This window comes from Ambystoma mexicanum, chromosome 6p (genome assembly GCF_040938575.1).
Source record: "Ambystoma mexicanum isolate Mex_15411 chromosome 6p, UKY_AmexF1_1, whole genome shotgun sequence".
NCBI classification, from domain to species: Eukaryota; Metazoa; Chordata; class Amphibia; order Caudata; family Ambystomatidae; genus Ambystoma; species Ambystoma mexicanum.
The window spans coordinates 1,178,464,593-1,178,492,282 of record NC_090935.1 but is presented as its reverse complement, the minus strand read 5'-3'; the positions used below and the strand labels follow the sequence as shown (position 1 = coordinate 1,178,492,282).

Genomic DNA, 27,690 nt, shown 5'->3' with positions numbered 1-27,690 from the left:
TAGGACTCCATTTGTGACTGCATGTCCGCATCTTCAAATGCTCTTTTAAGTAGTCGTGGAAGCGCATGCATTTACGTTCCACACCTAGACCCATGCATAGGTCATGCACTGTATGCCTCTAATACCGCCAATGTAGGCCAGCCCTACGTATTCATGCAGCAGTCCACTTCGTGGGTGGCTCTGCAAAGTTAGAAATGCGTGGCTAAAGTACTCCTAACTGTATAACGGTAAACCTAGAACAGCAACCTGCACTGTGACATGGCCATGTTAAATTTGGCATTACTTTGATTTATTTGCTGCTTCCCTTTCCATGATCCGTTAAACAGATACATTGTGAGTGCACTCAGCAGTGTGACGGAAAGTATGAACAGGTTGCATGTCGGTTATACAGTAAGAAAACGTGTAACTGCAAGTGGGACCGTTTGTAGTAGGGCTGCAAAATTGCAAAGCTGGTGCACCTTCCTCATGCACATACTAGTGCATGTAAAGGCAAGTAAGGAAACAGCAGAATATGCAGAGCGCAAACAATCTTACGGGTGGTTAGAAAAGCTCTGTGTGCATAGGTTGCACAGATAGCTTTGTGATATGCGCAACTTAGCTGTGGTTGTCTTTGTTGTAAATATTCTTCTATTCCACAAAGTATGTATATCCGTGAATGGTACCGCTTACAGCAGTAGTGGCATAGCATAAAGTGTGTGTACTGCATGTGAAGACAACTCAAATTAAAGGACAAAGGAGCAGTGGGCCGGCTACCGCCTTTCGAAGAATTACGTTGGGTACTGTCACGTACAGCATTTGCCACATCTGCTGCAGGCAACAAGAGGGGCACTCCTATAGGGCAGCAGAGCTGTAAAACAACCTTTCTAAAGCATATGCTGTGCTACAGACCCTTACCCGGCAAAGGGCATTGTACTGTACATGTAGTGCAATGCACTACTGTTCACAGGGACGGTACTTGAAAGTGCATTGCAACGGCCGTTAAAGGAGCATTAAAATGAGTGCCCCCTATATAGGTGAGGTACACCCAATAATTCCACCTCCCGGCACGTCCCCATAGTATGTACCAGACCTTTCCTGGCTTTCCTTCTGTGGCGTGTGTGAGACCACGATAAATAAAAATGAATGAAAAAAGGTTAAAAAAGAAAGCACCTTTAAAAAGTGAATAACAGAATTGCCAATGCATGCATGCAGGGGCAGGAAGGCGTGTCATTGTGGAGAACACTGTAGTTCAGTTGGTTAGAAACTAGTGTGCTGTACAAAGAGGTTTCTTTACGTGTTGCAGAGCGTTTTCAAAAGAGTCACAGCTCAACACTTACTACAAGAAAATATCACTACTCGCAAGAAAGGCACCAAGACAATTTAGATGGGGTGTGCAGAAATCGAGATAGCTGGCACAGTAAGATGAACGTTGTAGCTAGGGAAAAGTATTCGTGCTGTGAAACGTCATAATGCCATGGGCGAAGTATGCCATTGGTACACAAAGAAATGCACAAATGCACTTCTTTGCAATGTAACGTGCGGTATCCATTGACGCACCAAATAGAAAATGATGCTGCCACATCGGTAGCTGCACACTGCGATAGAAATGCATGAACTGGGCAAGTGCCTCCTTCATCGCAAACAGCACTGAAACTCGTGTAACATGCTCTGCAATGATCTCTGCACAATGAACAATAATATCGTCATGATTGCCTATCGCACACACAAACCAAAACCAGGCGCTTCATTGTACCTACTCCATAGCACTACACATGCACATCATAGATTAGTAAATGAGTAACGAGTGCACAGTGTTTTGCATTCACTTTCACTGAAAGTTTGTCAGCATACCCTAAAATCCACACGCTGTGCCTCGTAAAACACAGCCATAACGGCACCCTCAGCATTTCTGTGAACAAATACACAGTGTAGCACCGTTGGTCTGTACACATCACACCCACAAACTTTATTGCCAAATCCCATAGCATCTGCAGGCCCATTTCTATGATCTGCAAAACGGGCGTATGTACCACCCTGCAACTATCGGGATATTTGCTGACGCACGTGGAGTGTGGTAATAACCTTCTACCAGGGTAGTGCACGTCGTTGGTTGTGGTGGATCTTAAAAGAATCTTTGTTTTGTCATTTTATTATTTTTTTTTTTTTTTAAAGGTGCTTCCATAAAAACACTTTGTGGTTTTCATACGTGAATGTGTGTTTTCAACTTCAGCTAACATTTTTACAGTATGGTCTTCAGTGCAGTCTGTAGATTGTGAACAAACATTTCATTGCCACTGGCCAACAAAGACATTTTCCTTGAAAAGGTGTATGTATCGGGAACCATTGTTCTCATGCTCACAGGAGAACATCCAAGCAGCACTCAAGAAGTCACACATGCTTCTGTTGATGAGACCCCTTCTGACTCTGGCTGGCGGCATGAAGCATTGGAATAATGCCACGTGATTCTCAGCAGTATACATGAGAAAAGCACCTGGGCAGCAGGAAAAATGTGCCGCACTGGTTTCATCAAAATCTTCAGTTGACTGAACACATGGGGACAAAGCATGTAACCCAAAAAGAAGCCTCCAAAGTGCACAATCACAACATGTACAGTTGCCAAAGAGGTCATGTGTTGACATTCTAGAAGCAGTCTGCCGAAACAGCACAATTCCATACCACTCCACAAAACGTACACTCCCTCCAAACCTAAATTGCTAGACAAGTCTTCGAGGGCATACACGCACAGATCTTCCACAAAGTAATCACCCATGACGAAAACTGCACATCTTGCCATGTTTGCCGGCCACAGTACACAAAGTTATGGAAAAGTGTATGCCTCCCTTTCCCGTGACGCACACCCAGAGCACCCGATTGGCCAAAGGCCATAGTCCCATTTCCATTGGCCAACATGGTGAGAAGGGCAAAATGTGGCACGTGCCTTTCTCCAAGTACTGCCAGGGCCACGCCCCAGTAAAGCAGGAGGAGTCCTTCCTATTGGCGTACTTTCCTCTTGATGCACACCCTGAGCAGTAGATAGGACAATTGCTACAGTCCCATTTCCATAGGCAAGCATGGTGGGGAGCATCGAATGTGGCACGTGTGGGTAACCAAGTACATTGAGGGGCAGTCCCCAGTACAGCAGGAATCCCTCTTCCTATTGCCGCACATCCTAAGCAACTCATTGGACAATTCCCACAGTTCCATTTTCGTGACTTGTGCCGTTAATGTTAAAGGACATTTGTACCGCGCACTATCACTGCTGCGTGTGGGTGTGCGGGAATAACTTGCAACCGGGGCAAGGGGAGTTTGCAATAAGGGGCAACTCTTAAGAGTCTTGTGTAGACCCGTCTACAAAAACACCTTTGTCTGTTTTTAGTAGCTTTTGTGTTTTCTTCTATGCACATTAGTTCAGTAAACTCTTCACCACATCCAGTAGACTAGCAAATAAAACTGCATTGCCAATGGATGACAAAATGCCATTTTTTGGGAAAAACTCTGCATTTCCACAAGTAATAAGGTAATTGTTGCTGAAGAACATTCAACGAGCAGACAAAAGGTGTACATGCTTCTGTTGATGACACCTTCCTTCGTCTGGCTCGGAACATCCATGAGTAGTTGGCCATACTCTATTATAGATGAGAAAAGCACCTTGGCAGTGGGAAAAGCGTATTCACGACATCCAGCAACCTCCTCAGTCTACAGAACAAATGTAAGCAAGGCAGGTAACCAATATGCATGCCGCCGTAATTAATAACGATAACTTCTACGACTGGAAACGTGGCGAGGTCTTTGCAAAGTGCATGCATATCGAAGAAATGGCACTCATACACAGCGTTCCACAATGCTTACACTCCCTCCAAACCAAAATTGCAGTCAAAGTTTCTTTACAGCGCATAGTTGTGAAGATCTATTACAAAGGGATCACCTACAGTCAACACAATATATGTTTCGCCATGTCAACCACCCTCAGTATGCAAAGTATAATGTGCAACAGTTTCACCTCCCCTTCCGGTTACCCACACTACCTGATTGGATAATCCCCACACTGCCATGGCAATTTGGTAAGGTGGTTTAAAGGTCACATTTTGGTATGTGCACCTCCCAAGTAGCGCGTGGCCCGCACCCTTGTACAACTGGAACAGTCCTTCTCTTTGCACTTCTCTGCAGCTCTATTTCATTGGGTTACTGGTAAATAGGCACACACACCCACCAATCGCATTAAAGCCGCCATCATTGAACACCGTCACTGCCGTAAAACACTTGAAATGTACCTTTACACATTTGCAGTACAAATGTCGTGCCTTTCCAAAGCACCATCATACAACCGCATAGCCACCCAGGATGTGGCACGTGCAATCCTGAAAGTACTGCGTAATCACTACCTTTTCGTGATAGTGAAGGTTGTGGGACGGGAGGGGGTGGGTGTTAAACAATATTATGAAACTGGGCAGGGGATTCAGTCTTCCAGCGTATATGTATAACGCTTTTTTTTTTTTACATGCGTGTGAGCAATTTCTTTTTTGTATTTTCTCTTTATATGACCGTTTGCCTGTCCTCACATTTTTACAACATTCTGGTCAATGCTTCTTGCTCAGTTTAAAAGTAAATGGTATTGCCAATGGCGCTCAAATATATGCCATTTCTACAGAACCAGAATCTTTTGCGACCTCATGATCTATTAGTGGGTGGAGAACATGCCAGCAGTCTGCATAAACTGAAGCATAATTCTGAACACACCTTCCGACCGCTGGCTGGGGACAAATTGCACCGTCATGGACCCTCATTGCTGGTGTTATGCATGAGAAAACCACCTTGGCAGTAGGAAAAATATGCATCACTGCGGTCAGCAACCTCTTCAGGAGACTGATTAATCGGCCAAATGTAAACTTCCATAGTGCACCACGATAGTCCACGTTTGTGACGGACGCCACATATCTGCAAAGGCGAACCATCCCGCAGAAACTGCGGTCACCCTGACAGGCCCAGAAAGTGTCCACTCCTTCCAACTCGAAATTACCAGCAACGCCTCTTTGCACGCAACACCTGTGAAAATGGCGCACAAAGGTATCACCCATCAGCACTGTGCGTCTCTCCATTTTAACCACCCTCACGACAGTATTGTGATGAAATGGTACTGCCCCTTCCTATGAACCATGCCCCAAAACTCCGAATTGCCTATTCCCCACAATTCCATTTCCATCCTGCTCATAATGGGAGGATGTGCACTTGCGCTTTCCCCATCTACAGTGATGGCCACGGCCCAATAAAACTCTGACAATACCTCTTCCCTTTGCAAGTTTACTTTTTGCAGCACTCCCCCCCCCCCCCAATTGGGTGCCGTCACATTTCAAAACATGCATGCACCAATCACATGCAAATTCTATACACCACTCCTTATTTACTGTTAAACACTCAGTTCACGTTCCGTTTGACTGCAAAGCCCCTCCACCAGAAACTTCCGCTAAAGAATGCACTATTGCAGCATACACAAACATCCTAACAAGCCCCCCATCACACCTTTGGCTATGCACACAACATTGCAACCCTTTCCACATCCACCACAACACTGTACATCCAAGCAAGCCACCATGTGGGCACCTAACACTATGCAGAAACGTTATATACGTAGCAGCAGTTCTACCCATCTTCCCCCAAAACCATAAAACACTCATTCACGAAAACATGTCACACTTAGCAGAAGCCACAAACATAGCACAGCCTGCACCACCCCTACGCACTACCATGCACACGTTATTGTGTCACTGCCAACCTACGCACACCACCTGCACAACACTGGGCCTACTTCAATAAATCTGCACACAGCAGAGTAACCGATCACATAAGCTATACCCACTCCCATACTCGCATTATGAATGCACTGCACCCTGTGGCCACACTACCCAACTTCTCACTGCACCATCTCCTGCCGCACAGCAAATACTGTAGCATGTTCCAACTATCACCGCAACCATAGAATGCACAATACACGCTTTGCAACTCACTTGTGCTGCTGTAGCACATAGACAATGTGCTCCACAGGCATTCTCCAAAGATCACCACCCTGTGCCTCATACACTGCCAAACCTGCATTGATCCAGTGGGTCTGCTCCTTGCACACATTCCCCCCACTGTAATTCAACAATAAATGTCAGCATATCACCAACTATCACTATGCACATATGCACCACTGCCACCAGCACTCCTAACCAACCTCGACACCGCAATGGACATGCACATCATTACATACAACTGTTACCACAATGCATAAACATTACACTGTCGCCGGCACCCCTACGCCCTTTCATTCACATACTATTGTCTTACCCACTTCCACTCAGAAAGTAATGTTTCACTGGCAACGTAAAAACATATTTACAACATTGCCCATACTGCAAGCATTGTGCACACAGCACACTATCCAAGCACTATCCAAGCACATAAGCTGCCCTTCAACCATACCCTGCAACATGCTGGCAGTATACAAGCATTGCACCCAGTGCCCACACTGACTTTTCACTGCAGCATCTCCAACCACAGGGCACAACCATGGAGCTATGCAGTAACAAATTGTAACAGTTACCATAATGTACAAACAAGACACTCTCCTGCATCCCTGTGCACTTTCACATACTGTGGGTGTACCCACTACCATGCACAAAGTGTGCCACTGCAAACCTACCCACAATCTGTTTGCAACAGTGGGCTATAGCAGCTTAAATGTGCTCCACACCCATTCCTTACATGTCACCACCCTCTAACTCATGCACATTGAAAAATGCATTACTGCCGTGTGTGTCCTCAAGGCCTAGGCTCTTGAAGCATGGCCTACAGCCTTCTACCATGCATCAAATTGTCTAGGCCTTGAACACACTCATGGCAACGTAATGCCACCATTCAGGTCTCCATATCAACAACTGGAACAATCCACAGACACCACTGCCACCAACACTCCTACCCAACCTGTACTCCGCCATGGCAGCAATACATGGCAACCGTTAACATAATGGCAATGTGGGCAGCTATCACACTTCACCACAACTCCCCCATACCATAAAACACCCAATAACGAACACAGGTCGCACTTACCAGAATGCACAAACATACCACATCCTCCACAAACAGCCATTCAGTATTGTGTCACTAACCACAATATTTTCACAACATTCGGCCTACTTCAACAAGCCTGCACACAGCATAGGTCTTAAACACACCTACAGCAACGTAATGCCACCATGCATTTCACCAACTAAAACCATCGACATACACACCACTGCCAACAACAGTCTTACCCAACCTGGGCACCACCATGTAGCTATGCAGCAACAGTTCACACAATGTGGAAAGAAAACACTCTCCTGCATCCCTATCCACTTTCATTCACATACTATAGGCGTACCCAGTCCCATTCACAAAGTACTTTGTCACTGCCAACCTACTCACATTGTTTGCAGCACTAACGCTACTGCAACCAATCCGCACACCGCACTACGCAAGCACCAACCTGTACCGGATGCAGAGTCAAACATGCCTTCCTGCGGTGTCTATGTTGCAGCCCTACGCTCCTCAGTGCATGCCCTACAGCCTTTGTGCTTCGGCCATGCACCCAATAGTGCAATCCTTCCATAGACCCACCGCACCTTCAGTCACTCATGCATGCCTCCATGTGCCAAACTACCGCATTCCATCCGCAGTGCACCACCCCCCACGCTCCCACCCTATGTCATGTGCAATTCACTCCCCATCTGCAAATGAAACTGCCACCACGAAAAGAGTTTTCCGCAAACCGGTTGCGGCAGAAGCTAAGGGACCGTCAGGACAGCTGCTTGCAATCACGACAGAAAATACTAGCCTACGTATGTCACATGAACCACTTCTCACTCCCCCAGCCATTCCCTCCCTTATTGCTGCCAACACAATGCGTACAGTACATTTTCAAGACCCTTCCGCCCCTGCACGGTCCTCCGATATACCATGGTGGCTTTCTCAAAAAATGTTGATGCACAGCGTGCTTCCCTCCAGCCAACCACCGGCCGTGTCCAAACTTCTCCGACACCGCACCTCACCGCGATCCAATGGCTCTTCTGTACGGGTCCGCGCAGCGTACCCATATATATCACTAATTTTTGGGGACGTACATTTCAGTATTTTACTGAGAAATTACTTGTCGGATTTCCACCAAACACACAAAAGCACACTTTGTGGCCCAAGCCCCCGCTCCTGGTGTAAATATGGTGAAAATCTGTCCAGCAGTTCGGGAAGTAGCCGTGCGCAAAGTTTTTCCCCATTCAGTCTATGGAAAAAAAAAAATTGGGACCACCCCTCCTATAAACCCCCCCCCGCCCCACGAAACCTCACCCAACTTGGTGAAAAAATTCCGAGCCGGTCATACTTTTTTTTGCAAAGTGTGGTGAGGATTCATCCAGGGGAGTGAAGTTCTAAGCCGCTGAAAAAAAAAAAGTGCTCTTCCTATGAGTTTAGCAACTTAACCATAACTACACGGTCCACACCATATACATATTTCAGTGTTAAAACTGAAAAAAGAGATGTTATGGTTACAAGTAAAACCGAAACGAATCACAGAAATGTGCCAGTTATGGTAAGCTAAATAATCATAACTCGCGCCACCACTGTGCATTGACAAGACCAACATCCAGGACATCAAAGATGACATCAGAAATGTCATATGCAGCCAATTCATTATAAACTCCCCCACTCAAGAACATGTAAGGGGGAGGTCGGAAAAGGAAGTCCAACCAGGGGGTAAACAAGCCAAAGGGTTTGAAAAGAGAATAGAAGTTCATTAAATGTACAGGAGGACTTGGTTGCAGGAGAGGTTAGTAAAAACAATGGTGAATCCAATGGCAAAGCATCAAATGGAAAACAATTGGCACCCATCTTGGGGGCTGGAATACAACCATGAAAACTGGACCCTCCGACCCCAATGGATGAAGAGATATATCTAACAGAACCATGCCATCAGCTGCATTTCTCGACTCAAACGGAGTAGCTTTCGGTACTGGTTTTGGTGGTTGACCTTGGGCGACCCTGTGGCTGGGTATTTGGGTCCTTGAGGGTGCCAGAGTTGCAGCTAGGAAATAGTATTCATTCATTGAAATGTCAAAGTGATCAGCCACTGTTTAATTACCTGTAAACATATTGCCTGAGCAGTTATCAGAAAGCTACAGTTGCTCTCTAAAATAAACCCTGAGCAATTTAAGGCTACTAACGCAGTTGGCTACATCTCTTGTTCTTGGTCGAAGATCTGGCGTGGAAATACACCAAATGTGACATTTTCTAACCAAACATGGCTTCTGAGTGGGACTTCATACACAATCGCAAGCTGTAGAACCATTACACGAAGAAAATAAAAATGATATGACAATGCATTACTTACCGTAAAAGCATTTCTGATGGTTGTATCTGCTTAGATTCACATGCTGTGCATAGGTCCGACATCCAGTGGTCACTGCGGAGTATTCCATTTTGTTTTTCGTAGTCGAAAAGGGGACGTCGACAAGGCGTGTCTGTAACACTATCCCCTATAGTGATGTGCGCTGTACCCACAATCCCTCACGTGTCGAGGTCCCTCTGTTTGTATTGTTTCTGCCCTGAGGGAGCCTTCTAGACGTGAGTGAGTACAGAAAAAGAGATATAAAAGGATGTCTATGCTCCTTCCATCCGAGCGAGGAGGAAGGGTGGCCGCATGTGAATCTAAGCAGATACAACCATCAGAAATGCTTTTACGGCAAGTAATGCATTGTCTTCTGATGTTTGTTAATCTGCTTAGAATCACATGCTGTGCATAGACTAGCGAGCAGTACCTGGAGTTGGAGGTGGGTTGTGAGAAGGAACAGTAGAGAAAAGGTGTCTTAATACTGCTCGTCCGACCTGGGAATCGGCTCTAGAGTGGGCATCTAGACAGTAATGTTTTGTAAAGGTGTGTACAGAACTCCAGGTTGCCGCTTTGCAGGGGAACATTTGCAATGAATGCTATGGATGCCCCAGTGCCACGAGTAGAGTGTGCTCTTGGGAAGGGTAGTTCTTAGCAAGAGTATAACAGAGTGATGCATTGAACAATCCATCTAGATATAGTGGACTTCGATACTGCATCTCCTTCTCTTCCTGCTGCCACCGAGACAAAGAACTGATTAGTCTTTCTCAGTGGTCTAGTTCTTTCCATATAAAACATGACAGCTCTGCGCACATCAAGTGTATGCAGGCTCTTTTCTCCTAGATTTGAAGGATTTTGAAAGAACGTTGGTAGTTCTATTGACTGGTTGACATGGAATTTCAAGATGAATTTCGGTACAAACCTTGGGTGTGTGCGTAGAACCACCTTATCTCTGAACCATTACAAAGGGGTCTAGAACAGAAAGAGCCTGTAGTTCACTTACTCTCCTAATGGAGGTGATAGCTATTAGAAAAGCAGTCTTAAGAGTGAGGTCTTTAAGAGTTGCCTTGTGCATGGGTTCAAAGGGTGAACCCATGAGCGTGGCGAGTACCACATTTAGGTCCAAGCCGGTAGCTGGGTTTGCTATTGGAGGGTGTATCCTTTTTACCCCTTCCATGAAGGCTTTGATAACTGGGACTTTCCACCATGACCCCTTGAGTTGGGAAGTGGTGTATGCAGAAAGTGCCGCTAGGTGGACTTTAATAGAATTGAATACTAGACCTGAGTCCAGCAAATGGGTCAGGTACAGGACAATTTGTGTGGGAGAGCAGTCAACGGGGTTGATGCTTCTTCCTCTACACCAGATGACATGCTAGAAAAACAGTGACGAGTGTTAGGTTTTCTAGCTTCCCCCAGAGGATGTCCATGCACCTTTGTGGAAGTTGTAAATGTCCAAATTCTATGACCTCAGGAGCCAGGCTGCTAAATTGAAGGTTTGAGGGCATGGATGCAATGTCCTGCCCTTGTCCTGTGACAGCATGTTGTACGGGCATGGCAGTTTCAATGGTGGAGATAGAGATCTCCATCAGATGAGCGAAGCATGGTTGCCGGGCCCACATAGGGGCCACTAGTATCATGGTGGCTTGTTCCCGGTGCATCTTGTGCACAATCTTGTTGCGAAGGGGAGTCGGGGGGGGGGGGGGAAGCGTAAACAAATTTCCCTGACCATGGAATCGATAGACCGTTCCCCTTGGACTGGTTCTGAGGGTACCTGGAGGCGTAATCTTGGCATTGCGAGTTCTCCAGAGCTGCAAACAGGTCTATTTCTGGGAAACCCCACTGTGTGAAGACGATGTCTTCGTGTATCCGCCATTCGTACTCTGCGGGCAGGGGGAAATCTCCGAGTTCGTCTGCTAGCAGATTGAGTTCCCCTGGTACATGTTGTGACAGTAGGAACATGTGTCAGGGAGCCCACTTCCAGATGTTCTGGGACAGCTTGGACAGTCCTGGAGAGTGGGTTTCCCCTTGCTTGTTGAGGTAGTACATGGCTGTGGTGCTGTCCGTGAGTACCATCACCGTCTTTCCTTGTAGGTGTTCCTGGAAGGCTTTCAGTGCCTTGAACACCGCCAGTAACTCCAGTAGATTTATGTGCTTGGATGCTACGATCGGAGTCCACACTCCGTGAGCAGTCTGATGGGATAGGCGAGCCCCCCCCCATCCTGTGAGGGATGCGTCTGTGGTTAGAGTGGCTTCCACTGCGGGTGTGGCAAAAGGTTTCCCTATTAGCAGGTTTTCCTTTGTCCACCACCGTAGCGAGGGAACCAAGGCCTGCGAGACCACCACTAGATCATCCCATTGTTCGCTGGCCTGACACCACTGGCTGTTGAGCCACTCTTGCATTGGGCGCATGTGCAGGCGCGCGAGGTACCAAATACATACATGACGCCATAATTCCTAGCAAGCGCATTGCTTTGCGTACCGTCACCTCTCGACCTGCCACATATTGGGGGATCTGAAACAGCATGTTTTGGACCCTCTCGTTGGAGGGGGAAGACAAGGCTGTCCTTTGTTCGAATTAGAGCCCCTAGGAATTGTTTGATCTGGCTGGGGTCTAAACTGGACTTCTTCTCGTTGATGGAGAAGCCCAGTTGGAACAAAAGGTCTACAGTCTTTTGGGTATTGGAGAAGCATGTTCGTAAGAATCCCCTGTTATGAGCCAATCGTCGAGGTAAGGGTATACTGGGATGGACAACCTGCGCAGATGTGCCGCTGCCACTGCCAGTACTTTCTTGAATACCCTTGGTGCTGATGCTATCCCGAAGGGTAGCACTCTGAACTGGTAGTGTTTGTTCCCTATCATGAACCTGAGGTATTTTCTGTGCGCTGGCAACATTAAAATATGAAAGTATGCATCTTTCATGTCCAGTGTTGTCATGTAATCCCCTTGTGATAGCAAGGGGATTACTTCCTGTAAGGTTACCAGGCAAAACTTTTGGGGTTTGACAAATTTGTTCGCTGGGCGCAGATCTAATACAGGGCGCATGGTTAGGTCCTTTTTGGGTACAAGGAAGTACACTGAGAAAATACCTTCCGTTACCTGAGATAGAGGCACGACCTCTATAGCTCCTTTTTCCAGTAGCTGTTCCACTTCCTGTAGAAGGATGGCGAGGTGTTCTGGTGTCATGCGTCGTCCCCGTGGGGGTTTGTATGTTGGGGAACTGTTGAATTCTATACAGTAGCCGCGGGCTATGGTTGATAGTACCCAACGGTCTGATGCCATTCCCTCCCATGCTGGAAGAAACGAGGTTAACCGGCCCCCGACCGGCGATGCATGGGAGGGGACCCGAATCTTCGGGTCATTTGCTGTGATTGGCCTGGGAGCCTCTAGGCCCGACCTCTCCCCTTGCCACGGCGTTGGCCTCTCTGATTGTACTGGCCACTATTACCATGGTTAGAGGACCAGTTGTTGGCAGAGTATTGTTGTTGATTCTGCTGCTGGCGTTGGCCATGAAAAAAGCGCTTATTGCCATAGCTGCGTCTGTTAGGGGGCCTAGAAATCTGGTCAAGGGTCTTGATAGTGTCAAACTCCTTTTTAGCATTTTCTAGGGCCTCATCAACTGCCTTACCGAAGAGATAGGGATCCTCTATAGGTTTGTTGATCAGGGAAGCCCGTGTTTCAGGTTTAAACCCCGAATAGCGCAGCCAGACATGGCGTTTGAGGAGTATCCCTTGGACTAGGGAACGCCCAGCAGTCTCTGCAGCATCTAAAGTGTTTTTAACGATGCTTTGGTTCACTAGTGTCCCTTCTGTTATTGTGGCCAGAAGGCGTGTACGCAGGGGTTCTGATGCCTCTTCAGCGTCGCCATGTAGCTTGCTCCACTGTGCGTCTGCGTAGCTTGCTAGTAAAGAGTTATTAGCGATCCTTGCTAAGAAAGCAGCGGAAGCTGTGATTCTTTTCCCCAGGGCATACAGCTTTTTCCCCTCCTTGTCTGGAGGTGCCTCGCTGGTGGACAGTGGCACCCCTGCCCTCTTCCTTGTATTAGTTACTACAAGGGAGTCTGGTACAGAGTGGCCCCTGATGTACAAAGGGTCATAAGTAGATGGACTGAAGAGTTTTTCTATTCGAGGGTTGACCCCTCTGACCGACCAACGCAGGAGTGGATAGAGAAGGGGTGATTCTTCTTTTTACTGAAGCAAGGAGTGGAATGGTTTGACTGACAGGGGGTTTTCTCCTTAATTACTTTTTCCACAAAGTCAATGTCAGGAGAGGTCTCCCCTGTGTCCAATTCGAAATGCGCTGATGCTTTGCGCAACAGTGCATTAAACGTAGGCTGGTCATTTATAGGAGATGTGTTCCTAATAGGCGAGTCTTTGGGAGGAGATAGGGTTATGGCATCAGGGTCAGAGTACGCTGATGGGGACTGCCAGGGGTGTGAGGTAACTACCTCTACTTCTTCTCCGAAGCCCCCTGCACCTGTATCTGTATCTTCTTGAAAACCCTCCTCCTCTAGGTTTCGTTCTTCCTCTACACCCAAAAATTCATCCTCTTACTGAAAATGTTGTTCCTCTTCAGTGAGGTCATACACATCCAATTCCTCATGTGAAGGATTAAACAGCCTAGGAAATTTGACCCTGGGGTCCTTCTCTTGGTCTTTTGGGTGTTGGTAAGTTTTGGTGTTCCATAAACCTTTCCATTTTCTCCATACAGAAATGGAGTCTCTCCAGAGTTTCATGGGGTACCCCTGAGTAGTCAGGGGGGGGGGGGGAATTAGTGTTTTCTGCCTGGAAACGCTTTAACCTCTCCCACAACGTCGAAGAAAGGCTTCCGTCAACGTCTGAAAAACCTTCCGGTAAGCCAGGAGTCCCTCTAGATGAAGGGGGCAGTTCCTGGCTCCCCTTCGGCTTTTTCGGCGTGTCTTTAGCCCTTTGCGCGGTATTCAACGTCTTTCGTCGTCCGCTTAAGGGTATCGGCAGAAACAATCCTCGCTAGGCTCTCGACAAGTAACTTGTCTGTGGAGGTTTCTGGTCTTGACGTTATGGCCGTTGCGTGTTTTGGGGTAGCGCCTTTATCTGTGGAAAGCCCAGTCGCTGGTCGCATCTGTGTTTGCGAGTGAGGCTTTAGACTCTTACGGTCTGAGGTAGACGCCGGGGTGCCCTGCGTCTCCTTCGGCGCTGATGGATTCTTCGTCTTCGACGAAGAGCCGTGGGTTGTGTGCTTATGGGAGTGAGTCTTTTGTGCGTCCTTGTCGCCGGGGTGTTCATCCCCATAAGCAGGGCGTGAGCCGAGTCCGTCGGGGCCGGGGACGGATGTCGAGGAGCTTGAGCGCTCCCTCGAGAGGTTTAAGACTTCCGCAACGGAGGTCGTGTTATCACCTTCCTCGTCACTTTCAGCGACGGCGGCAGCAGATGAGGAATTGGACTTCGACATGGCGTAGGCCGCCCACCTCTTGACTCTACGTTTTTAAGTGTTTTGGGTTTTAAAAGTTGACAAGCCGCGCAGCCGTCTTCTTTATGATCGAGGGGCAAGCAACGATTACAGCGTTTATGCTTGTCGTTCCAGGTGTACTTGCCCTTGCAGCGTGGGCAAAACCTAAAGGGTTTCCTCTCCATAGCTGAGGCAATATTTTGTGGTGATAACAGCCCCGAGGGAAAGGGAAGGGAAAAGGAAAGGCATTCTCGAAGATAAACAAGATAGTTCCACCCCCACTCTCCCTACTGTATGTTGGCCGGCGAGGCCAGGCCACGTGTTCGGCAGCGCCGAAGGATCTCCTCCGTCTCATCTCCTCCGTCGAAGATCTTGTTCGGCGGAGAAACAGCTTCGCAGCTACGTCGAGAGGAGGGATCTATGTGTTCATGTAATAAGTCAGGACCAAGGTCCAGGAAATATGTTTTGCAATGTCTCTCGAGGAGCTCCGCGTAAAGGCGACCAAAAGCTGGGCGGAAATAAACAATCCGAGGGACCTCGACGCGTGAGGGATTGTGGGTACACCGCACGTCATTATAGGGATAGTGTTACAGACACGCCTTGTCAACGTCCCCTTTGACTACGAAAAACAAAATGCAATACTCTGCAGTGACCACTGGATGTCGGACCTATGCACAGCATGTGATTCTAAGCAGATTACAAACATCAGAAATATATATAGATCACCGTAATCGTATTTCTCATGCTTGTATCTGTTTAGATTAACATGCTGTGTGTAGGCCGACATCTAGTGGAAGCAGCAGAGTATTACAGTTGTTTTCGAAACTCGAAAAGGGATGTCGACAGGGCGTGCCAGTAATACTATCCCTAGTGTGACGTCCCCTGTGCTCATGATCCCTCATGCGTGTAGGTCCCTCAGATTGTTATTTTTCAGACATGAGGTGTAGCGTGAGTACAGTTGTATCCAAGCAGACAATTATTAGACAAGCTCATAGGCATCCATGCGCCTTCTCTCTGCGGGGAGGAAGGGTGGGTCGCATGTGAATCTAAGCAGATACAAGCATTAGAAATACGATTACGGTGAGTAATGTATCCCTTCTGAGGCTTGTGGAATCTGCTTAGATCACATGCTGTGCATAGATTAGCTAGCAGTGGAAGGAGGAGGTGGGTTGCGAGAAGGTTCATGAGCGAATAAATGTTGTAGAACTGCTTGTCCCACTTGTGTATCTGTCTTGGAATGAGCGTCAATGTAGTGCTGAGTGAAAGCATGTATTGAGCTCCATGTAGCTGCTTTGCAAATACGGTCTAAGGGGACATTTGCAATGAAAGCCAGATTGGCTCTAGTACCTCTTGTGGAGTGGGCCCTTGGCGTAAAAGGCAGTGTTTCATCTGATAGGGAATAGCACAGTTGGATAAATCTGACTATCCACCTAGAGACGGCATTCTTAGAGATGCGGTCACCTTCTCTGCTTGGCCCTATGGAGACAAACAGTTGATCTGTCTTTCTTAGCGGTCTGATCTTGTCTATGTAGTAGAGGACCGCTTTTGGGCTCCTGGAAGAAAGCCGGTAGCTCGATATACTGGTCTACATGAAATTTGAAGATGAATTTAGGTGAGAACCTAGGGCGAGTACATAAAACCAGCTTGTCCTTATGTATAGAAAAGAAAGGATCCTGTACTGAATGCTTGGATTTCACTAACCCTTCTTATGGAAGTGATAGCTATTAAGAAGGCAGTTTTATAAGTCAGGTGTTTGAGAGTAGACTTGTGCATAGGCTCGAATGAGGGGTCCCATGAGCTTTGCCAGTACCATATTGAGGTCCCAACCTGGCGGTGGTTAGAAATTGGAGGGTGGAGTCTCTTTACCCCTTCCATAAATGCTTTGATGACTGGTACCTTCCACCATGAGACTTTATTATGGGAAGTGGTGTAGGCTGATGAGGCCGCCAGGTGGACTTTTAGGGAGTTGAACACTAAACCTGCATCTAGCAAGTGGAGCATATAGGTTAGAATGTTAGAGTACAATCTATGGGGTTGATCTGCTTAGTCTGGCACCAAATTATGAATCATCTCCATTTGTCAAAGTCACAGTGCCTAGTGTTTGGTTTTCTTGATTCTTTCAAGATATCCATGCATCTTAGCAGTAGATTGAGATGCCCGAACTCTATGACTTCAGGAGCCATGCTGCCAAGTTCATGGAGTGTGGTTGTGGGTGCACGGTTAGCCCCTCGTGCTGGGTGAGTAGGTTGTACTGGCACAGGAGTTTGATCGGAATCGCACATCGCCAGTTTGTGCAGATGTGGGTACCACGGTTGTCTTGCCCACATAGGAGAAACTAGAATAAGCGTCATCGGTTTCTTGTGTTACTTGTTCACCACCTTCCTCATGAGAGGAGTTGGGGGATAAGCTTAAGCAAATTTCCCTGACCAGTTCATCCATAGGGCGTTCCCCTTGGAGCCTGGCTGGGGGAACCTGGACGCGAAGTCTGAGCATTGACGATTTTTGCTTGTGGCAAATAAGTCTATAGTTGGGAAACCCCATTGCGAGAAGAGGTGTTCTACGACCTTTGTGTAGGCGCCACTCGTGTTCCTCTGTTAGGGGATCTATGCTCAATGAGTCTGCTAGAGCGTTGAGTTCCCCTGGAACATGTGACATTTTCCGTTGGAGTGCCCATTTCCAGATTTTCTGTGCAAGTCTGCATAGATTTGGAGAACGTGTACCCCCCCTCCACCCCCTGTTTTTGATATAAAACATCACTGTAATGCTGTCTGTTAGGATCTGCACCAACAGGTTTGTTAAATGGGTTTCGAATGCCTGAAGGGCTTTGAATACTGCCATACGTTCCAATACATTGAGGTGGTTCTGAGCTGCAGTGTGAGACCACAGACCCGGAGTTGTGTGGTGAAGGTAGTGAGCCCCCCCACCCCAGCCTGCCAGAGGTGTCCATTGTGACCACTGCCTGCATCTGTGGGCCGTATAAGGGTTTCCCTCATTAGGTTTTCTCTCGTCCACCAGTGAAGATTTTGTACAAGTGTTGGTGAAACGACCACTAGATCGTCCCACTGACCGCTTGCCTGAGACCACTGTTTCACCAACCACTTCTGTATGGGACACATGCACAGGCACGCGTGAGGAAACAGGTAAATGCAAAATGCCATCATGCATATTGAATGCATTGCTTTACAAACCCTTATTTGGCGGCCGGCCTGATATGGTATTTGCAGTAACAAATTCTTTCCTCTGAAGGAAAGACCAATCCTTCCTCTGTGTTTAAGACAGCTCCTAGGAACTGTTTTTGAGGTGCTTGGCACTAGGCTTGATTTTTTTCTCATTGATGGAGAAGTCCGTTGAAAGAGGAGGTTGATTGGATGTTTTGTATACAAATCTGAGGCGATTCCCCTGTTATGAGACAGTCGTGCAGTAAGGGTAGACTGATATTGCTCCCCTGCGCAGGTGCACTGCCACCACCACCCAATACCTTTGTGAATACCCTTGGAGCAGAGGCTATTCCAAAGGGCAGTACTTTGAATTGGTAGTGCTTGTTCGCCATCTTGAAACGCAGGACTATTCTGTGCGCTCGGAACATTGAAATATGAAAATAGGCATCTTTCATATCCAGTTTTTCCATGTAATCCTCCTTTTTTAGTAGCGGCATTACTTGGAGCAGATGTGCGTATGGAGCGCACGGGTGCATGGAGCGGATGAGTGGGCAGAGCGGTTGAAGACATAGAACAGACGAGTGTGTGGGATTGAATATATAGAATAGGATATCGCTGTTGAATGCGTGAAAAGCACGAGTGCTTAAAGCGGATGAGTGCGGAGAGGGGATGTGTCCATAGAGCGGATCAGCGCGTTGGAGGGGGTGTGCGCGCGCAGAGGGATGAGTGCGCGAGCAGAGGGGCGAGTGCATAAATTTAAGAGAAGCGACTAGAACGCAAGAATGCGCAAACCGGATGAATGTGCAGAACGGATGAGCGAAAACAGGATGAGTGTGTAGAACAGATCAGAATATGGAGCGGATGAGTAAGTAGAGCCAACGAGTCTGGATAGCTGATGAATGCGGAAGTGCGGAGAGTGTGTTTATCGCCTGAGCGGACGATTGTACAGACCTGGCGAATGTATGGAGTGAATGAATGTAGGAAGCAAATGAGGGTATGACTGGATCAGTGTAGGGAGTGGATCAGTGTAGGGAGTGGATCAGTGTAGGGAGTGGATCAGTGTAGGGAGTGGATCAGTGTAGGGAGTGGATCAGTGTAGGGAGCGGACGGGTGCATGGAGCGGACGGGTGCATGCACCCAGCAGATCGGTGTATGAGAGGTTAGATGTATGCAGTCAGCAGCTGGTTTAGAATGCAAAAAACGTTTGAACGAGCATATAACTCATCATATCACACCACCATGCTTACTCTCTCCTTTACATCACCACTCAACTAGAACAGAGATACTATGACACCATTCGGTATAACTGTTCTCATACCAACATCCGCCGCTCACCCCACATCATTCTAAGTTGACACTGCTGGTCTCACACCCCCCCCCAGCCAGGCGTTCAGGCCTAACGCAGCCGCAGCCGTTCTGGATAAAACCTGCCTGAACGAACACATTCTCCCGACCTCTCAACCACCACACCTACCGCTAAGAAGCAGCTACTACACAGATATTGCACGAGCTGCACACATACCCGGTGCTCACATGCACCGTTTGACTCTCTACTGATTTGAACTTCGGTTCCCAAGGGCGTTCAACCTACCAGCGCCTTCAGACCATACCAATGGTATATAAGGCGCTATATAAATGCAAAATAACATAACATAACTTCTTGTAGCGTAGTCACGCAGAACTTGTGGCTTGACAATTGTTTGCAGAGCGTAAAATCTAATACACGGCACATTGTTAGATCTATCTTTAGCACAATGAAGTAAGTTGAATAGATACCGTTGTTTACCTGGTTGGCTGGGACCACTTCTACGGCGTCCTTTAATAGAAGCGTAGTTATTTCTTCTAGAAGGATCCACTGATGTACTTCTGAGTGGATTTTCTGTCGTGGGGGGTGGTTGTGAGGATGTTGAAGTAGTTCTATGCAGTTGCCCCTTGCTAGCGTCGACAGCACCATGACGTGGCTCCATGTCGGATGAAAGTAATGCAGAAATTTCCTCCCACTTATGGCAATTCTAACTGGCCAGAAGGGTTGCGTTGTTGGCGATTCTAGTTTGATAGGCCGCAGAGGAAGTGACCTTTCTGCCCCCGGCATATATCTTTGCTTGCTTTCCTTATCTGGTGGCACCTCGGAGGAAGCAAGGGGTGTGCCTGCTCTTTTTCTAGTTGTGGTAACCAGTGAGTCTGGTCTCAATTGGCCTCTTATATAAAGGGTCTGATGGTGCAGGCCTGAATAGTATTTCCACACGCGGGTTAACGGCAGTGTGGGATTGGGTGTTTCTAAGGAAGGCTGTATCCTCCGTTGGACTGATTTTAGAAGCGGGATAATCTGACATATTGTCTTTTTATCCCCAGTATTTGTTCAGCGAAGTCTGGATCCTCCTGTACCTCATGTGTGTCAATCTGGAAGTGTTCAACCACTTTGACTAAGACTTCATTGAGGAGGGGGTCGATTATCTACAAGGAAATCAACCACTGAAGTGTCCTGATTAAGAGGGGAATCTATGGAGTACATGTTAGTCTCTTGGTCCTGGTCATCCCCATTATGTTCATCTGCATCCTCTTCGTTAAGTTGGGGGTCAGATGTTTCCACAAAGGAGAGATCTTCCTGGTCTTCTTGTTCTAATTCGGGGTCATATAGATCTATAACCGTACTTTGAAAGGGGACATTAGAGCGAGACCTCTTAGAAGGGGGTTGAGTGGGTAAGGCAGAGGCTTGAGAGCCGGAAGGGGCTGAGGTGGGAGGAGTGGAGTGGAAACGCTGAAAGTAATCTGGGTTTTTCTTATAAAAATTGGCCATGAAGGTCATTCTTCGCATTACCCCATCAATATCTTGGGAAGACCATTCCTTTGAACTTGGCATCACAATAGATTGAGGGGAAATACCCAAGTCCTCACCAGTGGGAGGTATCATTTTAGGTCTAGTCTCTCTAGGTTTCTCTATGGCCTTGGATAATATTGCCTTTTGTGGGGTCTTCTCCCTAGGAGGGGTTTTAGAGGACTTTTATTTCCCCGGTTTAGAACAATTTTACCTAACCCCAAAAGATCTATCTATATCTATCATATCGATATCTATCACTATATCTACATCTATCTATATAAAAATGTATAGGGGTAAGGTTGGGGGTCCCCCCCCACCCCACATATATTTGCGGGAAATAAAAAAAAAAAAGTCAAACTTTTGGGAAGTCGAACCTTTGGGTTCGGTAAAATCACAGATTTTTTCCCCACCCTGGTGCCCAGACGATTCACAGACTTCTTGGGGCCTGCCACTTTATCCGACGCCGAGCGTCAAATTTCGGGTGTGTGAGCCGAGGCTTCGTCCACAGACGATCTGCCTTTGGAAGGAGTTTTTTTGAAGGAGTTTTTTTTTTTTTTTTAATGGACACCCTTGCCGTCTTTCGACGGTTGAACCCTGTCATGTGGCGATCTTGAGCGAAATTGCCGAGAGGACCAGGACTCAGTGGACCTTTCTCAGTGTGGCGAGCATTGTCAGGTATTCGACTCCTTTGTCAAATCTCGACTGGGAGTTATGTGCTTGGTGGGGGTGTGCTTTTGTAGCGCTGCTGCTGGGTGTAGTCCCCATAACATGGCCTACAGGGTCAGGTGTCTGAGCTTGAGTAGCTGAAGCTACTCCGTTGCCCTCAGCGTCCCAAAGTACGGCGTCGCCACCATCGCTAAAGGTTCCCTCTATCTCCATGGCCATGAGTTGCCTGGCGTATTGGTCCCAGCGTTTCGTGGGGCAGTCCTTTAACGTCTTAGGCTTGAAGAGCCTGCACGCTCGACAAGACGTTTCGAGGTGGTCTCTCGGGTGTTTGTCCACCCAGGGGAATTTTAAGTTACACTTCGGGCAGAATTTATTTAAATGGTGTATTTTTCCAGAATTATGGGTTATGGAAATGCTGGGCGAACAAAGTGTAAGAAGGGGAGAATATGCATTCTAAAATGCCCTTTCCCCACCCTATCCCTACTGTCTGGGCAGAGGCCGATTGTTGCAATTATGAAAAGTTAATGGCTTACCGGCAAAAGGAACTCTGCTATACGCGTCTGTCTAGCATGGCGTAAAAAAACAATCTGAGGGACCTACACGCGTGAGGGATCATGGCTACAGGGGACGTCACACTAGGGATAGTATTACTGGCACGCCCTGTCGACGTTCCTTTTCGAGTTTCGAAAACAACAACTGTAATACTCTGCAGCTTCCACTAGATGTCGGCCTATGCACAGCATGTGATCTAAGCAGATTGCACAAGCCTCAGAAGTATACATTTCTGAGGCTTGTGGATTATATATATTCCTGCTTGGTGAGAAACCTTAGGTGGAGAGTAATATTAGCCACACTGCCAGTTTTACACTATGAACTGGCATTACTGCCCAGTCAACGATCACCGCCCCCCCAACTGCTCTTGTTGGGCAGAATGGGTCTCCTGTGTAACAAGGAGACTTTTCTGTCTACTCCTTATCCATCCCCAGATATGGAGGGGCAATCCAGGACATGCACATACTGTTGACAATCCGAGAGTACCAAAGAAGTTTCTTGGAGGGGAGAGGGGGGTTGGGAGGGAGGTATAGGAAATCCTGGCTGCCCTCTGCATAGCATCACTAATAAAAGTTTATGTACCTCGTTTGGTGAGGTTACCCCCTACCACACTGGCCTGGTAGTAGCATTGTCCATTAGTAGCAACTAGTGGACCATAGGGTGGACTACATTTTTTTCGATTGTGGATACAGTGGAAAAATACAGCCCAGACCACGTGCTGGACAAAAGATGTTTGGAGGGGTTTTGGTGGGGGAAATCGGTTTTTAAATGGCTGATAATGGACTGGGTACACTGTTGCAGTGTACCTTTTGAGCATCCATTTCTGTAATATGCCACCTGTTCTACTGGTCAAAGTACTACTAAAAAAGATAACTGTTTGCCACAATTGTGGTGTAAGTTACAATTTATAAAATTAAAAATAAAATCGGTTTGACAAGAACATTTTAGGACTAGGCTGTCCAATAGAATTGTTTTAAATCCAAAGCAAGACTCCATGTAGGCTGAAGAGTAAACAAAGTCTTACCTTGGCCAAGGCCAGGAGGCACTTTTGGAAGTCTCCAGATGTATCAGATGCAATATCCTTGCATAGTTCCTTTTTGTATACTGTAAATTAAGCAAATAAAAATGTTATTTCGCACAGTGTGTACAGGATTTGTAAAATCAGTTGAGCAAAGTTGCAGACTGTTAAGTAAGAATTTGTAGAGTCCAACTTTTGTGGGACTTTATAAGACATCTATTGGTATTGAGTAACCTTTTAATACAGGCCTGTACTACACAAGTTGGTAGAGCGACTGAGCAGCCAGGCTTATCTTAAGAGGGGTAATGTGAGCTGTAGATCTGTGCAATGAAATCAGTAAATACAGGTATCCAAGTCAACTCTTACACAGTTAAAGTAATAGTATACATATGTATTTATATATACACAAGGATAATTAGACAATCTTTAAAACGCAGCAACTAATAGTAACATTACATCAAAAGTTAGGATTCAGTTCAACAAGGGCAATAAAGTAGGTGAGTAAAATTATCTTATGTTACACATGTTCCAGCACACTGAGTGACGTCCTTTGAGGTCAGTATTAGCACTTATTTGTGATCACCATACCTCTTCTGTGTGGTTTCCTGGAGGCATGTCCTACTGAGGACAAACCTGCTGCTACCTTTCAAAAACTAATTCTCCCCACGGAACGGGGCACAGAGAAGTGGCAAGGTTAAGTGGTCTGGAGTGGAGCTACAGATATGTTTAATTTTCCTCTTTCCCTTTCAATGTTTTTCTATTGCTCCTCTCGTCCAGCCATTGTAACCGACATTTATTTATTCCCACTCATCTGGCACTCCCCCTGAGCCCTATGCCTAAACGAGGCATGTCTCCACCCGCTAAAAAAAATGTCAGATCTGGATAAATCGAGTGAGGTTTTCTTAAATGTAGTGGTTGTCTCTAGAAGAGAAGGACGGACAGTATGTGACAGTGTGCAACTGGATCAATCTGGCGCATGGTTACCCATAACACGTCGATGTGAATAAGCCCTCGTCTGCCCTGACTGGCTGCCCCCAACACTGCACTGAATACATCGATGTATGAAAAAAAATCATCCACAGCTGGTAATGCTAAAACTAATCACAAGTGTAAAGCATAAAATAAGCTGAGTGTTAACATTCCTGTAAAATACACATGAACAATTTCCACCATAATGAGCGACTACTTCATCGTAGCAGCAATACAGAAAGGGGGTGGGGGATGTACCCAGTTATTGTCCATGCAAACACGGAAGAAAGAGGGGAACTTGAGGTCGACCTAATTGAAATAAAGGTCCCGTGTCTAGGTACCAAAGCCATCAAACAGGCTGAGAGAGCACTCATACACCCTGTCTGAACCAACATGGTGACTAAGTTTGGCGCAACTCCTCCATTTGTCCTATCCCCCTATGGCCAGCTCCCCTATAAATGGCCCAGACCCTAAAAATAAATCTAAACCTGCTGTTTTCACTAGTCCAGAGAGGGTTATGGAGGCTTTGCAGCAGAGGGGGGCAGGGAGATGGGGGGAAATCTGCCAGAAGTGCTGGAGGCAAAGATTGCAGCAGAACAAATCCCCCCCCCCCGATACACCCTGGAGGTCCTCTGCAAGAACGTACTGGATGTTGTGCCCCCCCACCACCCTGATCGTGAACTCAAAGAATCCCTACTTGCTCAGTCACCTGCAACAATTATTACTGCGACGGGCCCCTTAAATCCCCTATGTGTAAGGGCACCAATTCATCCACAAAACTCAGGCTGCTCTATTCTCACAGAGGCTGAACGAGAATAGCCCGGAAAGATCAAGAGATGTGCTGGACTGGTCTACAGCAAGCAACTCTGGTCACAATCTATTGGAAGCATCGCTTGACTGCCTTAATGAAGTGTGATTAAATAGCGACCACACTGGTGAGTATCCAAAATGCTGTCACTCAGTCGGCAGTCTGGGGTGACAACCTTGCAAAAGCTATTTGTGTCCTAGCTACAGCTCAGGCCAATCTAGTAAGTCTCATATCAGAACCCCAGAAGACAGCAAGTGTATAACCATACCGCAAACAGACTAACGCTTACCTCTGGTGCCCTGCAGGAGTGCCTGGTCCGGACTGACTGTTCTGAAGCATTGCCCCCACTTGATAACTCTGCTATGGTGAAATGGCCAAGCCTCTCCTTCCCCCACTGGTCTGATGAAGAACCAAAACCCAGGCAACAGTAAGGTTGGAAGGGACCCGGTAGAACTCGGAGCCTCTGGTAAGATGTGCAAGGGTGTCTGGGTGAAGACCTAGGGATGAGTAGGGCAGATATTCAATATGTGTCCCCCAGGTTTCTCCCCACCTCCCCGTTGTGTTCCACGCACGTGATTGTTCTCACCGTATTTGGATGAAGAAGGCGGGCTGGAGATGTCAGGTAAGCATCAGACTCCAGTTGCTTCACTGAGAGTAGTGGTCCAGGCCAGCTGGAATGTACTGGATGCTGAAAGTATGGAGGTAAGTCTTTGTGCAATGCTGCTTCGTCATCCTGGAGGCTTTAGCAGCTTGCGGCGCGCAGAACAGCTTGTTTAGTGTTGTTAGTTCTTGTCGGGAGGCTCGGAGCGCTTTAACAAGTCTCTTTCCCTTACTTTTCACAGGTGCGGATCTCACAGAATGCCTTTTGCTTGGGTTGGCCGCTGCGCGAAGAATGAGAGAAGCGACTGATCGCTAGTTCAGCTAAGTTTGTGCTGAATGGGAAACTCGGATGGGAGTTGACAGTTAAATTCAGTCTTACTGTGTTTTTTTTCTCAGAAGCAGAGATTGCTGCGGACCTCGATCGGCTATGGTTCCAAGTGAGTATCGGGACGAAAGCTGAAAGCGGAACTCTTACGATGCAGTCCTCTGGTATGTACAGCTGCAGGTGAATCCGGGCTACGGTATCAAGTGAGTATCATGACAAAAACTGGAAGCGGCATCAAATATTCTTAATAGGAACACCCCGCTGGAGGGCAATGGAAGTAGCCACGCCCCTAGTGGAATGAGCTTGCAACCCTTCAGGAGGGTCCTTACCCACCAATCGGTAACACTCCATAATGGTGAGGATAACCTGGACAAGGTCTGTTTTGTAACAGCCTTGCCCAATCAGTGTCCAACATATCCTACAAAGAGTTGATAGTCCACTCTGACCCTGGAAATCCTAGAAATGTAAAAGCTCAGAGCTCTCCTAGGATCCAACCGATTGATTCGCTCCTCTTCCTTACCAGGATGGGGAGGAGGATAGAAAGATGGGAGAACCACTTTGACTCAAATGAAATTCAGAAACTACCTTAGGTAGAAAGGACAAACATACCCCTGTCCTTGTGGAACACAGTAAAGGGTGGCTTAGAGGGAAGTGCCTGCAATTCAATCACTCTACGAGAGGAAGTAACAGCAACCCAGAACACTGTCTTGAAGGACAATCTCAAAGGACAAGAGTGCAAAGGTTCAAACGGAGCACCCATGAGAAATTTCAAAACCAAATTCAAATCCCAAACCAGCACCTAGAAAGGAGACGACGGGAACACATTAGTCAGTCCTTTAAGAAATTGAAAAATCAAAAGGAATCTTAAAGTAAGAACATTCTTCAGATGAGCGCGTAAATATAGACAGTGCCGCCAGGTAACCTTTAAATGGTACCAACTTGAAGGCCCCTGTGGGCCAAAGAAAGCAAAAAAAGACAAAACCATAGGAATGGAGCACTGAAAAGTATTCACATTGTGACCTCTGCACCAGTCGCAGAACTTACGCCAATGGCAACGGTACAGGGATTTTGTTGCAGGCCACCTGACCGAAAGCACCACCTCCATCACGTCATCCGGGAGGTCCCAATCCTTATACCTCAACCTTTCAGATACCAAGCGTGAAGGTTGAGAGTCTTGGCCTATGGATGGAAAACCCCAACCCCCCCACTTCCCCCGCCCCCGCTCGGGCACAAGAGAGCAGAACCTCTTGTAGGAAGACGGCGTGGAGGGCAAAGGGACATTTCTAGAAGGTCCGAGTACCACGCTCTCCTGGCCCAATCTGGAGCAATGAGGATCATGTGGGAACCGAACCTCCGTAACACTTAAAGAATGACGGGGCCTGGAGGAGGAAACTCATACAGCAGTGGGAATGACCAATCCACTACGAAACGATCTCCTAAGGCTCCACTTGGGAGGAAATTCCCTTGAGCAGAATCTCGCACTTCCAGTTGACACTTTGTGGCGAAGAGATCCACTTGCGTGGTTCCCCAAAGAGCAAAGATCTCGTGAAGGACTTCCTGAGCTAACTCCCACTCATGAGAGATCGTGCTCTGCCTGCTCAGGAGCGTCCGATGCCGCATTTTCATCTCCGGCTAGATGAACTGCCGAGATCAAAATCTCCTGCTGGAGGGCCCAGAGCTGCATTGCCTCTCTGCACCAACGGGAGTGACCTGATTTCCCCCCGCCCCCTTTTTTTGTTGAGGTAATGCATGGCCACTGTGTTGTCCGTCATGATTAGGACACTCTTCCCCCGTACAGAGGGCAGAAAAGCCTTCGGGCCAGCCTGATGGCCCTCAGCTCTAACCGATTGATGTGGAGTCTGGACTCTGACGGAGGCCAACAACCGCTGGCGGTCAAGTCGTTGGCATGAGCGCCCCATCCTGTGAGGGAAGCATCCATCACTACACTCACCTCCGGCCACGGTGTCCAAAATGGTTCCCC

The 27,690-nt window shown here is 47.3% G+C and overlaps 1 protein-coding gene across 5 annotated transcripts in view; it reads right to left on the bottom strand.

Annotated features, from left to right (window-relative positions):
- The window catches only part of LOC138510289 (annexin A1-like), a 314,660-nt gene that overhangs the window by 100,566 nt on the left and 186,404 nt on the right, over window positions 1-27,690 (bottom strand). For all 5 annotated transcript variants that reach the window (XM_069625817.1, XM_069625818.1, XM_069625821.1 and 2 more), the window contains one exon: window positions 23,014-23,093. In XM_069625817.1, the coding sequence (XP_069481918.1) occupies window positions 23,014-23,093 (80 nt within the window). The remainder of the gene's footprint in view (window positions 1-23,013; window positions 23,094-27,690) is intronic.